This window comes from Phascolarctos cinereus, unplaced genomic scaffold, assembly GCF_003287225.1.
Source record: "Phascolarctos cinereus isolate Bilbo 61053 unplaced genomic scaffold, phaCin_HiC Scaffold_9;HRSCAF=440, whole genome shotgun sequence".
In the NCBI taxonomy this organism is placed as follows: Eukaryota; Metazoa; Chordata; class Mammalia; order Diprotodontia; family Phascolarctidae; genus Phascolarctos; species Phascolarctos cinereus.
The window spans coordinates 54,108,823-54,127,142 of NW_027556402.1; the positions used below are offsets into that span (position 1 = coordinate 54,108,823).

The 18,320-nt window shown below is 38.7% G+C and overlaps 1 protein-coding gene across 7 annotated transcripts in view; it reads right to left on the reverse strand.

The window, feature by feature from the left end:
* CAMK2D (calcium/calmodulin dependent protein kinase II delta) overlaps positions 1–18,320 on the reverse strand; it is a 344,903-nt gene that overhangs the window by 8,993 nt on the left and 317,590 nt on the right. For all 7 annotated transcript variants that reach the window (XM_021001407.2, XM_021001404.2, XM_021001414.2 and 4 more), the window contains one exon: positions 3,216–3,291. In XM_021001407.2, coding sequence (XP_020857066.1) covers positions 3,216–3,291 — 76 coding nt within the window. The remainder of the gene's footprint in view (positions 1–3,215; positions 3,292–18,320) is intronic.

Genomic DNA, 18,320 nt, shown 5'->3' on the forward strand with positions numbered 1-18,320 from the left:
GGACTCATACGTATTGCTAAGGCGAGCTTCAAATGTACCCATTTAATTTTGATTACTCCAGGATTCATCATTATTAGTGACAGGTACAATATAATGACCCTCTGGAGAAAGTCTGTAGGGGTCACTGAGTGGAGAATGAGTTGAAGGAATTGAAGGCCATTCGCTAATTTAATCAAGTGTACTCTCTGCCAAACCTTTTTGTTCTTTCTCCTGTGGAGGGCAATTTTTTTTAAGCTGTTGAACAAAATGTAATCTCAAAAGTGATCTATACAGAGCACCAATCATAGCATGAGGGCCTGACATTTGATTTTCAGGATATTTTTCAACAGAGAACTGACAGTGGTTACTCTTTGTATTTTAAAAAGCTCAAGCCTTATGGAGGTATCCCTTATGTTTTTCCCTAGCCTGCCTGGTGGGCAAGGATTTTTAAGATCAAAGGCAAATGTATAAAATGCCTTTATGAGGAACAAAATGGTAAGACCTAGAAAGAACAGTGTTTCTATGGTAACAAGGGAATTTATATCGCTAGCAACTATTATTTCTCCTAGAAATAATAACTTCTGGTTATCCCCATCGGTGAACTATTGAACAGTTAATTCTGCGCTGTGCTAGGAAGTCATTCTTCTCATAGCAGTTAGACCTTAATGGATCTATCTTCACCACCATCAAAAATACATGGGTTTGAGAACCTGCTGATCCATACCCTCTGTACATCTGTGTGTTTTAGAAAATAATTTTTAAAAGTCTATTACAAGTCATTATTGGCAAATAATTCTGTATAGTATATTTGCATATGTATATAATATACATAAGTATTAGATGTTTCACGCACTTAGAATAATTTTGTTGGAATCTACCAAGCTATGGATTCATGACCCTGTGATGAGAAGTGTCCAGTGTACTTGTGAAGAGAGCACATTTTGGAAGCACAAAGCTGCCAGAGATTTAAAAGATATAGATAGATAGATAGATAGATAGATAGATAGATAGATAGATAGATAGATATAGATAGATAGATAGATATAGATATATATATCTATATCTATCTATCTATCTATATCTATCTATCTATCTATACATATATATCTATATCTATCTATCTATCTATCTATATAGATATATATATATATAGATAGATATATATATCTATCTATCTATATATATATATATATATATATAGATAGATATATATATACACACACACACACACACACACACATCACCATGCACAAAGCTCTGGAAAGAAAAGTCCTTTTAAAAATCAGCTCTGAATTGAAAGCTCTAAATCACTCCAGGTTGCATGCAGGTCTCCATGACCAGAGAAAAAAAGAGAAATGAGATGAATTCAATGCTAAATTGAATGAATAATGTATTAAATGTTTGGATTGCCTGATTTGATCACAGACTTCCCCTCCCCCCATATTTAGAGTCTATAACTGTTTTTTTTTGGGGGGGGGAGGAGGCAATTGCTTTGGTTGTAAAGACCTGGATAAAAAAAAAGTTTCTTTTTTTTTCTCATTCAGAAGACATCTAAAATGCAGAAATTTGTCTTAAAAACATATAAGAACAATTTAAAATAAAAAGGATAATTGAATTCTGGCATAGGCAATTTGTCAGCCTGTTCTAATTCTGTAGTTTTAGAGTTGTCTGCAGTAATAAGAGATTAAAACCTAACAAAATTCCTTTGGGAGACTTCTGTCTTTAACTAAATATCCTAAAGGAAGTCGTTTCCAAGATGAATTCAAATATTCCACATAAAAGTAAATTTATTTTTAATGTATCTCATAACATTCAAGAAGCATCCATTAGGGCACAGGCCAACACTGTGGAGGTGCTGTTGTGAAGAATACCAGTGACTTTGAATAATATTCATGACCTTTCAGTGACTGGTGATAGGCTGAGACACCTAACACAATACCTTTGATTTTATGAGGAGGGACCCTATATGAGTATTTTTGGTTTATGTTGCTGTGTTCAGTCATTTTAGTTGTGTCCAGCTCTCTGTGACCCAATTTGGGTTTTCTTGGCAGATACTGGAGTGGTTTGCTGCTTCCTTCTCCAACTCATTTCACATTTAAGGAAACGGAGACAAACAGGGTTAGGTGACTTGCCCAGGGTCATACAGCTAGTAATCGTCTGAGGCTGTATTCGAACTCAGGTTTTCCTGATTTTAGGCCTAGCGCTCTCTTCACTGAGCCACTTAGCTGCCTTTTTTTGGCTTATAACTTGCATTTTCATTTGCTTTTAGACACTGAAATAAAGAAGTCGTCAGTATCTTTTTTTTCTAAGTTATTACTTGAGGTCCACAGGGGATTACTATCACATAAATTAATAATGTCCAACTCTTACTTTTTCTCAGGCCTTTACAGCCCTCTAGGCCCAACAAATCCTCTGCAAAGTGACAATGCTGTAGACGTGAGAAGGCTGTCAGTTCTATTTTTCATAATAAATGTTTAAAGGGTAAGATTATCTCTAACAACAGAGGGGGATTCTTTCCTCTCCTCTGCCTCTCTTCTCCTTCTGTCTTTCCTGTCTTCTCCCTCCCTCCCCCATCCTCTCCTCTCCTGACTTCTCTTTTCCTCTGGTGTCTTTCTCTGTCCTTTTCTCCTCCTATCTACCCTGTCCTGTCCTCTCCTCTGGTCTCTCCTTTTCTCTTCTTCTCTCTCTCTTTCTATCTTTCCCTTCTCCTCCTTCCCTCTCCTACTTTTGTTTGTTCATTTGCTGTTCCTTCACTTCAAGGTCAAGCTCCCAAATACTTGTCCCATCACACCAGGCCTATTACATAGATGCAGAGTGAAGAAAGATTGCTATCGCATCCTAAAGTCTTGGGTTCATACTGCCTGTGGGACTCAGAGGAAGGTTTCTAACCTCTCTGTGTCTGAACTTTCCAAGACTGTAAATTACCAGTCATGTGCCTGTATTAGTCAAAGGAGTTTACCCATTCAGGGCTCCATGTACCAATACAATCCAGGGAGGGTCTCCTAAAAAATGATTTCTTTAATTAAGAAAATTCAGTGGCAAAGCACTGGCCTTTCAATGATTTATTTATCCTTGAGAAAAATTTTCTACTTCTAACAAAAATGATGAAACATATTAGAATAAAGACTTATTTCCCCTTGCTCTTTAAGGAAGGATAAATGAGAACTTATATATTCACATTTAGGAATGGAACAAATGTTGTGAGTTCATGAAAGAAAAATACCGCCGGTACTCACGTGTAAGCTTCAAAGTCCCCATTGTTAATTGCTTCAATAAGTTGCTCAGTAACTTTGATAATCTCTTGTTTACGAGCTAAAAGGAAAAGTATAGACACAAGTGAGAAGAAAAAACAACAGGCAATACAAAATCTTATAGCAATACCATTGAAGGTCTGGGATCAGAGTTACTCCCATTTAGGAACCCATCTCATGGCCTTTGGTTGGAATTGACATTCCTTTCCCTCCAGTAGAAAGGGCTAGAAAAATGTGTTTTGAGGGTAAAACCAGAGGATTTCAAAGTTCAAAAATACATCTTATATCTTAGCTCTCTTTTTGAAAGGCTATGCAAAAAAAGTTCTCAATCTTTAAAATCTGCTTTTTTTGAAGAAAAAAGAAAAAAAAAGAAAAGAAAAAAAATTGTTATTAAGTCATACACGTCCATTGAACAATCCTGAGCTTAGCTGTATATGTTTATAACCAGTGAGAGAAAGAGAGAGTACGAATACCCTTTCAATTGTCTTTTATATTTATAGTCATCCCTTCTGTATTAGGGGCCTGGAACCCCATAATCTGGAAAATCTGCTAACATTTTTTGACCCTTCTTTCATACCAGAGAAGAAATGTTTGTTTTTCTTTTTTGTTTTTCTTTTATGGGATGTTTACAGTGTCCTTATGGTAAAATTTGAGTCGATATTATACAATACTGTGCATATATTTTATGCATTTCTGAGTTTCTAACCTTTCTCTGTGTCATCTGCCGGCTTTTGCATGTTATCTGTGGCTCTCAAAAAAATCCCCATTTAATTTCATATGCCGACCCTCAATATATCGAAACCATGATGGGGAAAGTCGTGATGTGGAAGGGATAACTGTAATTTTTATACTAGTAATGTAATATGACTAGGGTAATATGTTACCCTAAAAACAGAGCTGTTTTTGCTAGTAGTTATGTCATATAATTGTCATTCTAAACCCAAACATTCTTTTTTTTTTCTGAGTAGAACTTTCATTTCATTGGTCTAGGGAACTCCCAATAAGGAAAGATTCTCTCCCAAAGCAGATCAGCACCTACTCTGCAGCTCATAATTGTAGAATGCTGCCTGGGTATTTAAGTTGCTCACCCGGGGTGACACAGCCACCACAGGTCAGAGATGGTTCTTAAACTCAGGTTTTCCTGTTCCTTATCCTCTATACCACAATACCTCAGTCCCTCTGGCTACAACAAAAGAAATTAATATATTTATTTATTATTAATATTTGACCCAATGAAAATACTATTGTATTTAGTAATCCCTCCCTAGATGATCTGAAATGCCCCTGGTGCCCCAAGGAAAATCTCTAAAATGCTGTCAAAGATAAGGTGCTAATCTGTGTAAAGAGAACTTTCCTTATTGGGAGTTCCCTATACCAATAGAATCCTAGATCTTGTGGGAAAAAGAGGGTCAGAAAAAAACCCAAACATTTAAGTTTACAGTTGAGGATGCCAGCTATATGACATGGCTTTCTGCAAAAACAATGATACATATTACTGTAGCCATATTGCACTATTAGTGGAGAAATTATTCCCCTTCTTCTGAATTTTTATAGTGCTTATTATTTGAACCACTCTTTTAAAATAGTACCTAGCTAACATTCATATAGCTTTTTAAGGTTTGCAAAGTACTTTACGGAGGCAGCTAGATGGCTTAGTGGACTGAGAGTTGGACCTAGAGTCGGGATGACCTGAGTTCAAATCCAGCTTCAGACACTTACTATGTGACCTTGGACAAGTCACTTGACCTCTGTCTGCCTTAATCTACTGGAGAGGGAAATGGCAAATCACCCCAGTACCTTTGCCAAGAAAACCCCACGGGCAGTATTGGTGTGCTATGGTCCAAGGGGTCATGAAAAGTCAGGCATGACTGGCCAACACAAAGTACTTCACACATGTTATCTCTTTTTGTCTGCTATTGTCACCCCCCTTTTTATTAACAGATGAGGAAGCTGGGCAGCTCAGAGGTGCAGTGGATAGGACACCGCTCCTGGATTCAGGAGGACCCAACTTCAATTCTGGCCTCAGACACATAGTAGTTGTGTGACTCTGGGCAAGTCACTTAACCCAATTGACTCCAAAAAAAAGCAGATGAGGAAATCAAGGCAGACGGAGTTTAAATGATCCTTTCTACCTTTAGGTCTATCAAAGTTGCATTCATTACAGGGAAAATCTAGATTTTAGCCTTTATTAAGTAAAAAAAACAATCAAATACCTGCTCAAGGTCATAGAACCAGTAAATATTTGAGGCAAGATTTGAACTCAGGTCTCCCTGACCTATCTGTTGTCCATCTACATAGTTGACTTTTATTGATCTTTCCCCCAAATCACTGCATTTCCCAGCATGTTTGCACAATCCAATTCTCTTTTGTAATACAAATGTCCAATGGGATCATTTGTGATCTTGCTTCATTCCACACCTGTAGCCTACCACTTCCATTCTGGAAAGAGAGTTATTGGTCTACATTATTAATATTCTGAAGTCAAAACTGTCCGAACCGTTGCTCAGAGTCCATTGCCTAATGTCATCTCTTATATTGAACGTTACTTGTTAATTGTTTTTTACATTTACTGAACTGTCTTTTACACTTATTGAATTTCAGAGGCCTCACTTCATCACCTAGATGGAAAACTACTTGAAGGAAGTGATTTTGCCAGACATCTTTTTTTTATGGCTCTAACAACTAACACAGTTCTTAGACTCAGTAGACACTCAATATGTCAAATTAAGTCAACATATATTCATTAAACACCTACTATGTTCAGGAGACTTTGCATTGGGGATCAAAGTGAGGCAAAAACAGTACTTATTCTCAAGGAATTCACAGTCTAATGGAGGAGGCAATGTGCAAATAAGCAGGAAAAACAAGCTATATACAAGATATAAAAGTCAAGCAAACCAAGGCATCCCCATTTTCCTGGCACTATTTACCTACTGTTTCACTTTATAGTATTCCTTCCCTACTCCTAAAATGTATATGAGGCATACATTTTAAAATAAAATGACTTTGGTGGACTTCATGTGAGGCAGATATAAAATTAGGGCTGGGAAACACTAGGCCAGATGATGGAGAGCATATTACTTCTAGTGCTATGTCTTAGCACTTAATGGAAAGGCAGCAGGGTTTGGTGGAGAGAGACTGAGTGGAATCAGAGAACCTGTGTTTGAATTCTATCTCTGACACAAGGTACTCATGTTACGAGTCATTTACCTCCTTGTACCTTGGTTTCCTCATCTATAAAATAAAAGAGGTTGAGTAGAAGACTATGATCCTTTCCGACTTCAGATCTGGGGTACTATCAAGTTGCATTCATTATAGGGAAAATCTGGATTTTAGCCTTTATTGAATAAAAAAAAATCAATCAAATAAAAAAAAACCCTTAATATTCTTTCCCCAGCTGCAGTTCCTGTAGAAGACAAATGCTCTGTCAACCCAATTTAATTTAACTGAGATCATTCAATCTTACAACAAATCCTACTAATTGATGTTTGCATAATAATTACCAAACAATGCAAGGAGCCATGAATTACTGTCAATAATATCAAGGTCAATAGGAACTATCTTGATTTTAAGGGAAAAGGAACATTATACCCCAAATCATCATGCACATTAAAATCTGTGCTTAGCTTGATATTAACTGTGTCCTATAATATATTCCATATCCTATGATATATCCTATAATATTCTATAATAGTTTTTTTGTTAAATAGGTTAGGGTTTCCTAACTTCACCCATTCATATTTCTGCCAGTTCAGTGGTGAATACCCAATATGTACTCAATATTAAAAAAAATACTGCCAAAAGTACCCAAGTGGCAGCAGGAAATGACTTTCCAATAGAGATGCTGCCAATGGCATGTTGGCTAAGGCTTAATTCCATTTGCCAATAAGTGATTCATCTGTCTGTGACTTCAGCAGCATAAACATTTGTTGAGAGCCCAAGACAGCTGACCTGGCTTCAGAAGGATACCAATAAGGAAGATCTCTAAAAAGGAGAGTGAGGACATTGTTAACTAGGAGTCTTTCACTATATCTTAACAGTAAAAGTAGCTTACATTTAGATAGCATTTGAGGACTTATATATTATCTCATTTGATCCTGTGAAGATAAAGCCCTGTGAGGTATTATAGATAGTGTGGATATTTTTATGCCTATTTTACAGATGAAGAACCAAAAAGCTGAAGTGGCACAATAAAGCTAAACACCATAAAAGCTAAACATGATAAAGATAAATATGATAAAGCTAAGATATGAACCCAGGGCATCTATATCCAAATTTCCAAACTTCCTTAAATCTCTTGTTTAAAGGAGCAGTTTTCCAGCTTACAACAGGGCTGTCAGAGACAACACAGTATTTGAAGTAAACAATTGTCCAGCTCATAAAAAAATGAAGAGAGAGATAAGAGTATATTCACAGTAAGGGCTTAGTTTTTGAAAAGTCCAAGATCCCTTTCTTACAGGGTTTTTGAAACTTTTGCATTTACTAAAAAGTATCAAATTGTGAGGAATTGGAGTTGTTAGTGACTTCTGTTTTAGGTGATGGAAATTTTCTATATTTAAACCTCAGGAGGGTGTGTATCCAAATGAGTATGTCCCATTGAGTCTTCCTTTCAATCTACCTGGCTGGGAGGAAAAGTACAATGGCTTACTTACCTAATATTCAACAGGAATATGGGAGTAGAGACTTCAGCTGAACTAGCCAAGGGTAATGACTCATGCTTGTCTGAGGCTTAGGAGGGTTCTGAAATGAACCAGTGGGTTCAGTTCAGGATACCAGAAAGAGAAGAGAACCCCCAGGGAGCAACACAGTCCAAGGCATTCTGAATTCAGACCAGGAGGGGAAGCAGGATACCTAAGAACTAGCCCTGTAGTCTTGGGAAAGACGTTTTCCTGGAAGCCAATGGGCAGCCTAGTGAGAAGGAGTCAGTTTGTTAGCAGGTTCGGTAAACCTGGGGACTTCCTAGATTACTCTGGGTAAAATTCTTGTGCGCTCTTCTGATGACTTGAACCTTTATATGTTGGGTCTGAATTTATACTTTTTTATTATAAATAAACCTCTTAAGGGCTTAAATGGCTTGTCCAGGGTCACACCTTCGTCTTCCTGACTCCAACTCCAGTTCTTTATTCACTTTACCATCTGTAATGATCAGAATGTGGCACCACATGGGACCTTTACTTAGTTCTGAAATTTGATCCATGGACTTTGATAGATATTTGTTGTTGTTTGTCCTTCATTCTCGAAGAGGACCACACATCATGGAAGTGATGCCATGACATGCAAGTGTATTGGATTTAAGTGAGGGAGGGCTATGCAAAGTCACCAGCCTCACTATCTCCTCTGGAGCCATGTGGGTCCAGTGGCCTGACATACATCAGCATAACTGATGATGGCCCCAGATGTGGTGGAAGACCTTGGCCTTTTAGAGCTAAGGTCTTTAGTAGGTCTCAGTCTGATTGAGGCAGTGAGCTTTCAGTGATTATCTATACTCAGATAACAATGAAGATGAAAGCAAAGCTCTCAGATGGTTCCTTCTGTGGCTAGATCTAGTCAATAATTTTTAGTGCCTCTAGAAAAGCTGAGGTTTTAGGGCATCATCTAGCTGAGTAACCTTGGGCAATTTGCTTTAATCTCTCACCCTTACCATACTCATTGTCATATCCCAGAGCAGTAAACTGAGGCTGAGAGGTTAAGTATATTGTCCAAAGTTGCACAGCTAGTAACCCAGGTCTTCTTAATTCAGATCCATTGTTCTGTGAATGACATCCTTTCAAGAGAATTATCAAAAGGCGGCAGCTAGGTGGCGCAGTGGATGGAGGAATGGCCCTGAAGTCAGAAGGACCTGAGTTCAAATCCAGCCTCAGACCAAACACTTGACATTACTAGCTGTGTGACCCTGGGCAAGTCACTTAACCCCAACTGCCTAAAAAAAAAAAAGAACTATCAGATTATGTGTGGATCTCTTAAGCAACTGCCCTTAGGCAATACCAGTGGAAAAATATACACTGACTTCCATATTCTTAAAAATTCTTGGCTACAATTTCTTTTCTTGACACTCATCACCAATCCATCAAAAAATTGTCTCTCCCCTCTTGCTCCTTCCCTTTCTCATACTCAGTAGTGATGTCCCTTTAACCGGCAGAAGAGCAAATGCGAATTAGCTAGACTATTTGGGTATGAGTACACTGTGGCAAAAAGTAACACATCTTTCTTGGCATACAAGGTGCCAAGAGCTGTGACATTTTCAAAAGGCTCACTTCCCTAAGGCTAGGGCAAGTCAGTTACAGAAACCCGTATTGCAAGTGACTCTAAGAAGGGAAGCAGGATGTTGGAAGGAAATCACTCATGGCTATGGCACTCTGTTCATCTGACTGGTGGAACAGTTGCTGAAGTTCCAACATCTGAGCCAGGGAGGGGGCTTCACATCAACTGTGCTAGAAGAGGTGAAGGTAGTGAAGAGCCCATGGGCAGGGAGGTAGAATATCTCTATGCCTCTGGCCTCTAAATCCAAAAGAGAAGTGGGCATGTCTGGATGGATTTCCTCCTATCATGCAAATTTGCTAGGGATGAAGTCATAAACAGAGCCAGGGTGGAGAATATTCACTGACCTAACTGGGACTAGAGGAGCATTAAACCAGAAATGATTGCCTAGATAACACCAGACATATAAGCTCTTCTCCTCTCCCTTCCAGTGCTCCTCCTCAACTGCCATAAATGTATGGGAGTTAGCCACTGGCATTTGATGTTCTAGGAGTCACAGAAGAGACTGCTGGAATTCTCCACAATCCATTTCTGGAAAGTTTAGAAACTCAAGCTCCATTCTTGTCTGAGGGCACAAGAGGAACCAGACAGGTAGACAGGATTATGCTTCAGATGGGTTCAACTTATTTTCCAAGGAAAGCAATAAATTATGCTAAGAACTAAAGAATACTTTTATGCAGGGGGAAAATACATGCTTTTCTGCTGTATTATTCTGGAGGGGTGTGGGACACTAATATCAATGTACCCCTTCCGCCCATGTGTTGGCAAGCTGAAAGAGCCAACTGATGGTTGACTAAGGATAACACAACTTCTCATTCTCATTGTACTCATTATTATATTTCAGAGGAGGAAACTGAAGGATGTCAGAAGTTAAGTAAAATATTCAAGGCTACATACAGTTCCTAGTACAAAGTAACAAATATGTCCTCATTCAGTGCTTAATAAATGTTTGCTAATTGATTAGCACCACACAGAGAGAAAATTGATTAGTAACACACAGAGAGAAAAAAAATGAAAGTAATAATAATGGTGCCTTGCATTTAAATAAAACCTCTCTTTTCAAAGTTATTTTATACAAATTAGTTGATTTGATCCTGTGAGGAAGATAAGAGCAGGAATTATTATCCCTAGTATGCAAATAAGGAAACTGGAGCTCAAATACATTAGAAGAATTGCTCCAGCCCAGACAGCTGGGAAGAGGCAGAGTCTGGACATGATGTCCAATCTTTTGGTTCCCAGTTCAGTGTTCTGCCTTACATCTTGATGACCTTTGGAATAATCCGCTTAAAGAATACAGGTAAGAAATAAGGAAATACTTCCTTATGGCATGATGGACATTCTGTGCAAAGGAAAACTTAGTGTCAGGTGTGAAGAGCCGCAAGTAGATGTGTATGACTGAACCACAGAGTGTATAAAGGGCAGTAATATATAAAAAAGGATAGAAGTGCAGGAAGGGACCAAACTGTAAAGAACTTTAAATACATAATGTGCATATTTTTTTAAAAAGGTGAATGATATTAATGTTGTCCCCATCTCTCCAACCATTCGTTATCTAAATATTTCCCCCTTCCTTTGCACTATAAATCCTGCAATATAAATTGGATAACTACTATGTGTAAAGCATTATGGAGGATATTGAAGAAATAAAGGATGCCTTATTGTCCAGAATGAAGTTGAAAGATAGCCCTCACTCCAAAGGAGTTAATATTGTAATCTAGAGGTAATATGGAACCACTGGAGTTAATTCAGCAGAGTGACATAGCCCTGACTTGAGGTAAATCACTTTGGTGGCTATGTGGGGAATGGATGGAAGTGGGCATGATGTGAGGCACTGAGACCAAATATGATGCTGTTGTAACAATTCAGGTGAGAGGTAATAAAGGTCCTGAACTAGGATAGTGGCTATGTGAGTAGAGGCAAGAGAAGAGATGCTAGAGAACTGAGGGGGCAGAAACAAGATTTCACAACTGATTCCATATACAGGGTAAGAGGAAGTAAAGAGTGATTCAAAGTTGTGGACTTGAGTGACTGGAAGGATATTTTCATAAAAATGGGAAGGTTCACAAGTGGCATAGGCTTTGATGGAGGAAATACGAGTTCTAATTTGGACATGTTGAATTTGAGATGCTTATGATATATCCAGTTTCTAATGTCAAATTGGCAATCTGTGATGTGGGGCTGGAATGGATGAGAGACCAGATCTGGATATAGATATGGGCGTTATCGACATAGAGATGATAGGGATACTAGGGGAATAAATAGCAGAGTATTGACATGGAGCTAATGAATAATAAGCTATGTTCACTCCTCTAGTCAGCCTTCCACAGTGGATGAAATAGAAAGTGAATGCCAATATAATCACATTAGTCACTGAAATAAAACTTTCATCTGGGAGGATGTACAGTGATACATGTCTAAACCTTTGTGTGTATCCAATATGAGCACCATTTTTCCACTGAATGGAGGGTAAACTGTCAAATAATATTTATCATTTTTTGGTAATATCAGGTTTTTTAATAAGCTAACTGATTCTATTTATTTATTCTTTTGTAACATTACCTATCATCTATATTCTATCATTATTCATATATCTACCTATCATCTGTATTATCTATCTATCTATCTATCTATCTATCTATCTATCTATCTATCTATCTATCTATCTATCTATATTAACTTCTTTCTCACTATTATTCCTCAGAGATAGGATGGTACTTCCCAATCAGAGCTTTCAAGTTAAGAAGGGTTAGTACTTTATTCAAGTCATTCAACCAATTAGTGGCTAAACCACTGGAGTTCCATTTTGTTCCAGCCTGCAATTAATGCATTGAGCCATATCACCTCCCACCTTACAGTGCCCATTTCAATATTTTGAGTCACAAACTTAAATGAACCACCTAAACGCCTTTGAACTTTCTCTGGCAATGTGACTGATTACTTAATTACTATGGTGGAGCCATAATTAATTATTATACTAATTTCACACAACTGGCTGTCCCATGGTTTGATTGTACCTTTCCATGCTATCATTAACAAAAATAACCCCTTAGAACAAGTCATTATCTTAGGCAAACACACAAAGTAAGGTCATTCATGCATTTTATGGTCTCATTGAAAGAAGCTGCTCATTAACTATGGTGTATTTACTATTACTTGCTCAAATAGAATTTGGGTTTTGTTTATCATATTTTTCACCTAATCAGTCCTATTTATTAATTCACGTCCTGGGAGTGGCATGAAGAAGAAGAGAGAACATTTCTAGTCTTGGTTGAAGGTTACATATGTCAGGCAGAATTCTCAGGCAGAATAATATCACCAAAGGTGAGGGAGTTGAATAGTTTCATCCTCTGGAGGACTGGACCTCAGTGAAAATGACCACACATGCTAGACTTCCTGTCTAGCATAGACACAGAGCTGGCTTCTCTACAGATGATAGTAAGCCTGTACTAAAATCAGGTCTAACAATTGGAATTTGTTTCCAGCTAGAACATGGTAGACATCCTTGAAATAGTCAAAAGAGGTCTCAATATTCAAAAGAGCATAGACATAAAGGTTATAGATTACCTTCTGGCCCTCACCCAGAGATTATGTGAACATATGAGATTATATATGTAGGGCACTTTGCTTTGCAAACCTTAAAGCGATAGTTAAATATTAGCTATTTTTATTATTATTAATGGCAATGATATTATTCATATTATCATTAATATTAAAATTGGTAAAATGCTAATAATAGCTTTAAAATATATACCTAAAAGGCTTGGTTATCTGATTAAACAGTTGACAGCAGGGTTTTGGTTTTTTTTCCCTCTTTTTCCTTTGGGTGCCATTGTCAGTTCTGGTTCAAACCTATGATTTCAACTGGCATAGGGTACTCCCAGTTTGCAAAATCTCTTCTACTAATGCAGTTCCCATATAACTTTGGTTTTAGAGTTGCGTGGGGATACCGAGAGATTACATGACTTCTTAGTGTGTGAGAGAGGCTGGATTTGAACTCAGGTTTTCCTGCTGCCCCAACAGATTGGAAGACTCAAATAAACGATAATAGTAATAAATAATAATAGTAATAGCTAACGTTTGTATAATGCCTACTATGTGTCAGGCACTGAGCTAAATATTTTACGAATATTGTCTCATTTGATCCTCACAACTCTGGGAGGTATTTGCTATTATTAGCCCTATTTTACAGATGAGGAAACTGAGGCAAATACTAGTTAAGTGATTTGCCCAAGCTCACACTGTGTTTGAAGCTGGATTTGAACTCAGGTCTTCCTAACTCTAAGCTCATCTAATTGCCACCAGTGGACCTTGGGGGATGTGCCCTTCCTCATTAGAAAGACTGCTGAAAAATACATTTGGGGCTTTGTAATTTACTGCACTAAGAATATGGGAAGGACAGAGTTGTGTCCTCATCTTCCCTCTTTAAGGTTTAGCAGGGGATGTAGCAGCAGGTTTATTTAATCTTTTACTCAGTAAATAACAAGTTTTTTACTATTTTCATTAAGTGTGGGGCCACACCATGATTCAGAAGGCGTGGTCTTACTGCTGCTTGTGAGACCATGACAACAACACACAGAATGTAAGGAACATGCCCAAGCCCTCTCACTAATCCCAGGCAGGCCTAAAATATGAACCTGAATCTTTAACTTTTCAACTCTATTCACTTCACTCAAGTGAGAAACAACATTTGTTAGTTGTTCCAAGAGCCAGCCTTTCCCAGAACTATAGCATCAAGCTGAAACTGGAATTTCTTTTCTCCTCAGGAGAGAAGACCCAAGGCACAGTCAACAGGAGGACCCAAGTTCTGAACAAGTTCTGTCTCTTGGGTTAAAGGTTGCCTGTTACAGTAACAGAGCCCTGGCTTTAGAGCCCGAGGGCCAACATTCAATCTCACCCGTTTGCCTCCCTAGCAAAGTCACAGGTCCTTAATCTCCGCTAAACTAAAATGATGAATGGACTGGAAAATGTTTACATTTTCAGCTCTACCTCATCTCTATCTCATCATCCTATAGATTTAGAATTCAGTTTCTCTAGAATTCTGAAGCTGCAACAATTCTAACCAATGCTTCTAAATTCTACTGCATCTGTGCTATTTCTCAAATGAATGGACTCATGTAAACTATTTTAACATTGTCTTTTGCCTTTCTTTGTAAACCTAGAACCGAGCATGGTACCTAGCACATAGTAGGAGCTTCACTGGACCATCTCCAGTCATCCATATCTACATCTTGCCATTGGACCCAGATGGCTCTGGAGGAGAAAGTGAGGCTGGCAACTTTGCACAGCCCTCTCTCACCTACATTCAATTCACTCGCAAGTCACAGCTTCATATTCCTGACGTCATGATCTTCTTTGGGAATGAAGAACAAACAATGGCAATTACTAATGTAGAATACTGACTAACAATATTGGTGAGTTGTTCTAGAGGCAGAAGGGTGGCTTAGCAGATAGAAAACTGATTTTAGGGGCAGCTAGGTGGTGCAGTGGATAGAGCACCGGCCCTGAAGTCAGGAGGACCTGAGTTCAAATCCAGCCTCAGACCAAACACTTGACACTTACTAGCTGTGTGACCCTGGGCAAGTCACTTAACCCCAATTGCCTAAAAATGAAAAAAAAAACCCAAAAACTGAGTTTGAATTCTGCCTCAGACATTTAATAGCTCAGTGACTCTAGGCAAATCATTTAACCTCTCTCTGCCTCAGTTTCCTCATTTATAAAATAGGGGGAGGGATAACACTAGTACCTATTTCACAGGATTGTTTTGAGGATCACAAGAGATCATACATGTTAGGAGTTTTGTAAACCTTAAAGGACTTTAGCAAGATTAGGCGTCTAATGGTTAAAAATCAAAACATGTGGAAACGCTTTCCAAGTCCTCTAGAGCCACAAACAAAAGCCTCTTTTTCCAGCTACAACAGTGAGAATGAATGAGTGAACGTTTAACCTCTTTCTGTGTGCCAAGCACTATGCTAAGTGCTGGGGATGCTAAAAGAAAGGTACAACAGTCCCTGCTTTTAAGGAGCTCACATTCTAATGCCAGGAGACAGATAACCCATAACTCCATACTGGAGAATTCAGACACGGGGCAGATGGAAAGCTTCAGTGGTCCTGAGGATGTAGAGAGAGGAAAAAAGAAAGGAAGAAAAGTAAGGAAGAAAGGAGGGAGGGAAGGAGCAAAGGAGAGAAGGATGGAGGGAAAGAAGAAAGGAAAGAGGAAGGGAGAGAGGGAAAGAAGGAGAGAAGGAAGGAAGGAAAAAACATGTATTAAGCGCATAATATAGGCAAGGCATTGTGCTCAACTTGAGTCATTTTGCAGTCATGTCTGACTCTTCATGACCCCTTTCAGGATTCTTTTGGCAAAGATACTGGATGATTTGACATTGCCTTCTCCAGCTCATTTTTACTGATAAGGAAACTGAGGCAAACAGGGTTAAGTGACTTGCCCAGGGTCATGCAGCCAGTAAATGTCTGAGGCCGGATTTCAATTTAGGTCTTCCAAACTCCAGGGCCTGCTTTCTATATACTGCACCCCTTAGTTACCCCCTGTGATAAACTCTTTACCAAAATTATCTCATTTTATCATCAAAACAATCTTGAGAGACAGGTGCTATTATAATTCCCATTTTACAGTTCAAGAAACTAAGGCAGAGAGGTTAAGTGACTTGCTCAGGGTTACACACCCAGTGTCTGAAGCTACATTTGAATTCAGGTCTTCCAGACTCCAGGCCAGAGTTCTTTCTACCCACTGAGCCAACTAAGCTGTATCTTGATTCTGGAATCAGAGATCTAGAGCTGGAAGGAGGCTTAGAACTTTGGAGCTCATCTAGTCCTTCTGTTTTTACAGGTAAAGAAAATGAGTCTGTTAAGTGGTCACACGACAAGTAAGCAGCAGAATCAGCATTGGAACTAAGGCCCAGTGATTCCAAGATTACCACACTTTCCACTTTTCCATACATGGAAGTATATACATATCTATACTGGCCCCATAAACCTTTGTGGAATGATCTATGTGGGTCTCATTTTGTTCCAACATTAAGTCTAAGCTGGTAAGGCTGGGGGATGGGAAATAGGGAAAGGGGGAATGGCCCAAGTCAGGCCCACCCCATACAGAAGGGCTGTCCACACAGCTCCCGAAGCAAGGGGTTTGAGATTCGGAGAAGCCTATTTGGGGCTGAGATAAGAAATAGCTCATTTTGTTGATAAGAAATCAGGAACACATAAACCAATCAACAAAGCCAAGATTTGACAAATTACTTTATCCTCCCAGTCACTCGGAGGGTAATCTAGCTTTACAATGACTTGGACTGTTCCTTTCAAATCTCCCTTATTTATTATAGCTTGTGTTTTGAACAGGTATTTCCTTACCAAACACTTATCTAGTAAAAAACCAAATTGAACATATTCCTGAGCAGATATCCTCCCTTCCTAAATAATAATTCAGACTAAAAGATTAAGTTATTATTAAAAGATTAAAAAAGATTTTTTTTCAAGGACTACATCTCAAAATAAAGGCAAGAACAGCACAGCAATATATTTCTTTAAATGCGAGTCTTTAAACATCTTCTGGTAAAATCATATAGAAGCTACGTTGTATATAATGACACATTGCTTTCCTGTATTTATGTGTGGAAAAATAGTTGGCCTTTCTGCATCAACAACGATGAAGATAAGTTCTTTTTATGCAAATTCCTTGGAGTTTGATGTGAGATACTTCACAGTCACTTGCTACTATCGATTCAATTTTAACAAATAATTCTCAAGCTCTTGCTATCTTTGAGGCGCTGTGTTATCTCCAGAAGCCTCCCACCAGGTATACTGAGATTCTGTTCCATCTCGCACTGATGCGGCCTCACTTGTGTTTTATCATTCTGGTACCTACCGGGGCCTCTGAAGCTTCCCAGGTTTTTTTTTTCTCAGCAGCTTCCTCTTACATCCCCAAATTTCAATGTGCTCAGGGCAACAGCTGTTTGCTTCAACATAGTCTTGTACTACGAAAGCTAAGCCGGTCGACCATCCCAATAATGCAGTGACATTGTCACTATGAGAAGGTTATGTCGCTGTTCCATGAAAGGTCAGAATGAAAGATGATGGCCCATCCAAACTCTAGGAAAGGGTCATTTTAGCATCTAAGTGATGCTATGACATCGCATTTCTGTATTTAGAGGGCAATCTCCAGTTCTGGAAGCTGTAAAAACTGTAGTGGGGGGGTGAGCTATTATCACCACCTCTAAAATCCCCCATTCCCTAAATGGTATTAGTTTCATTGGAATTTCCATATCATTGAAGTGGAAAAACACAAAGGGTGAGGGCAATCAACCAAGGATGCTACAGAAAGCTAAGCTACACATGGTGCCCAGTGAGCATGCCAGCGCACCCTGAGGCACATATTACCACTGGTTCCTCCTCTCACCCCTTGCCCTAGGGCATGCCTAAATCGTGATGTATTGCTATAAATAGGTAATGAATACTAGGAAGTCTGAAAATCATGACCAGTGCACCCTGACTCTTCCCTATAAAGTGATGGATTTAGATGACCAGACCTCTAAGGTGATCCACTAGCTTTGAACCTGTGATCCCACTATGGAAACAGAGGAAGGCAAAAGGACATATAGGGCACAGAATAATTAAGGATCTATTTTCCTTATTAAGATTTCATGACAGAATAATCTCAAACTCTCCCACCTAGGCAATTGAGCAAAGTGAATAAAATACGTTTTTGCATGTTTGCGTATGGATAGGTGACATGCCCTCCCTTTCCCCTAATTCCAGATATATTTTTCTGTACTTCAAGGAGCTGGGATTTTACCTGTGGGTTCATCCCTCCTCATATGT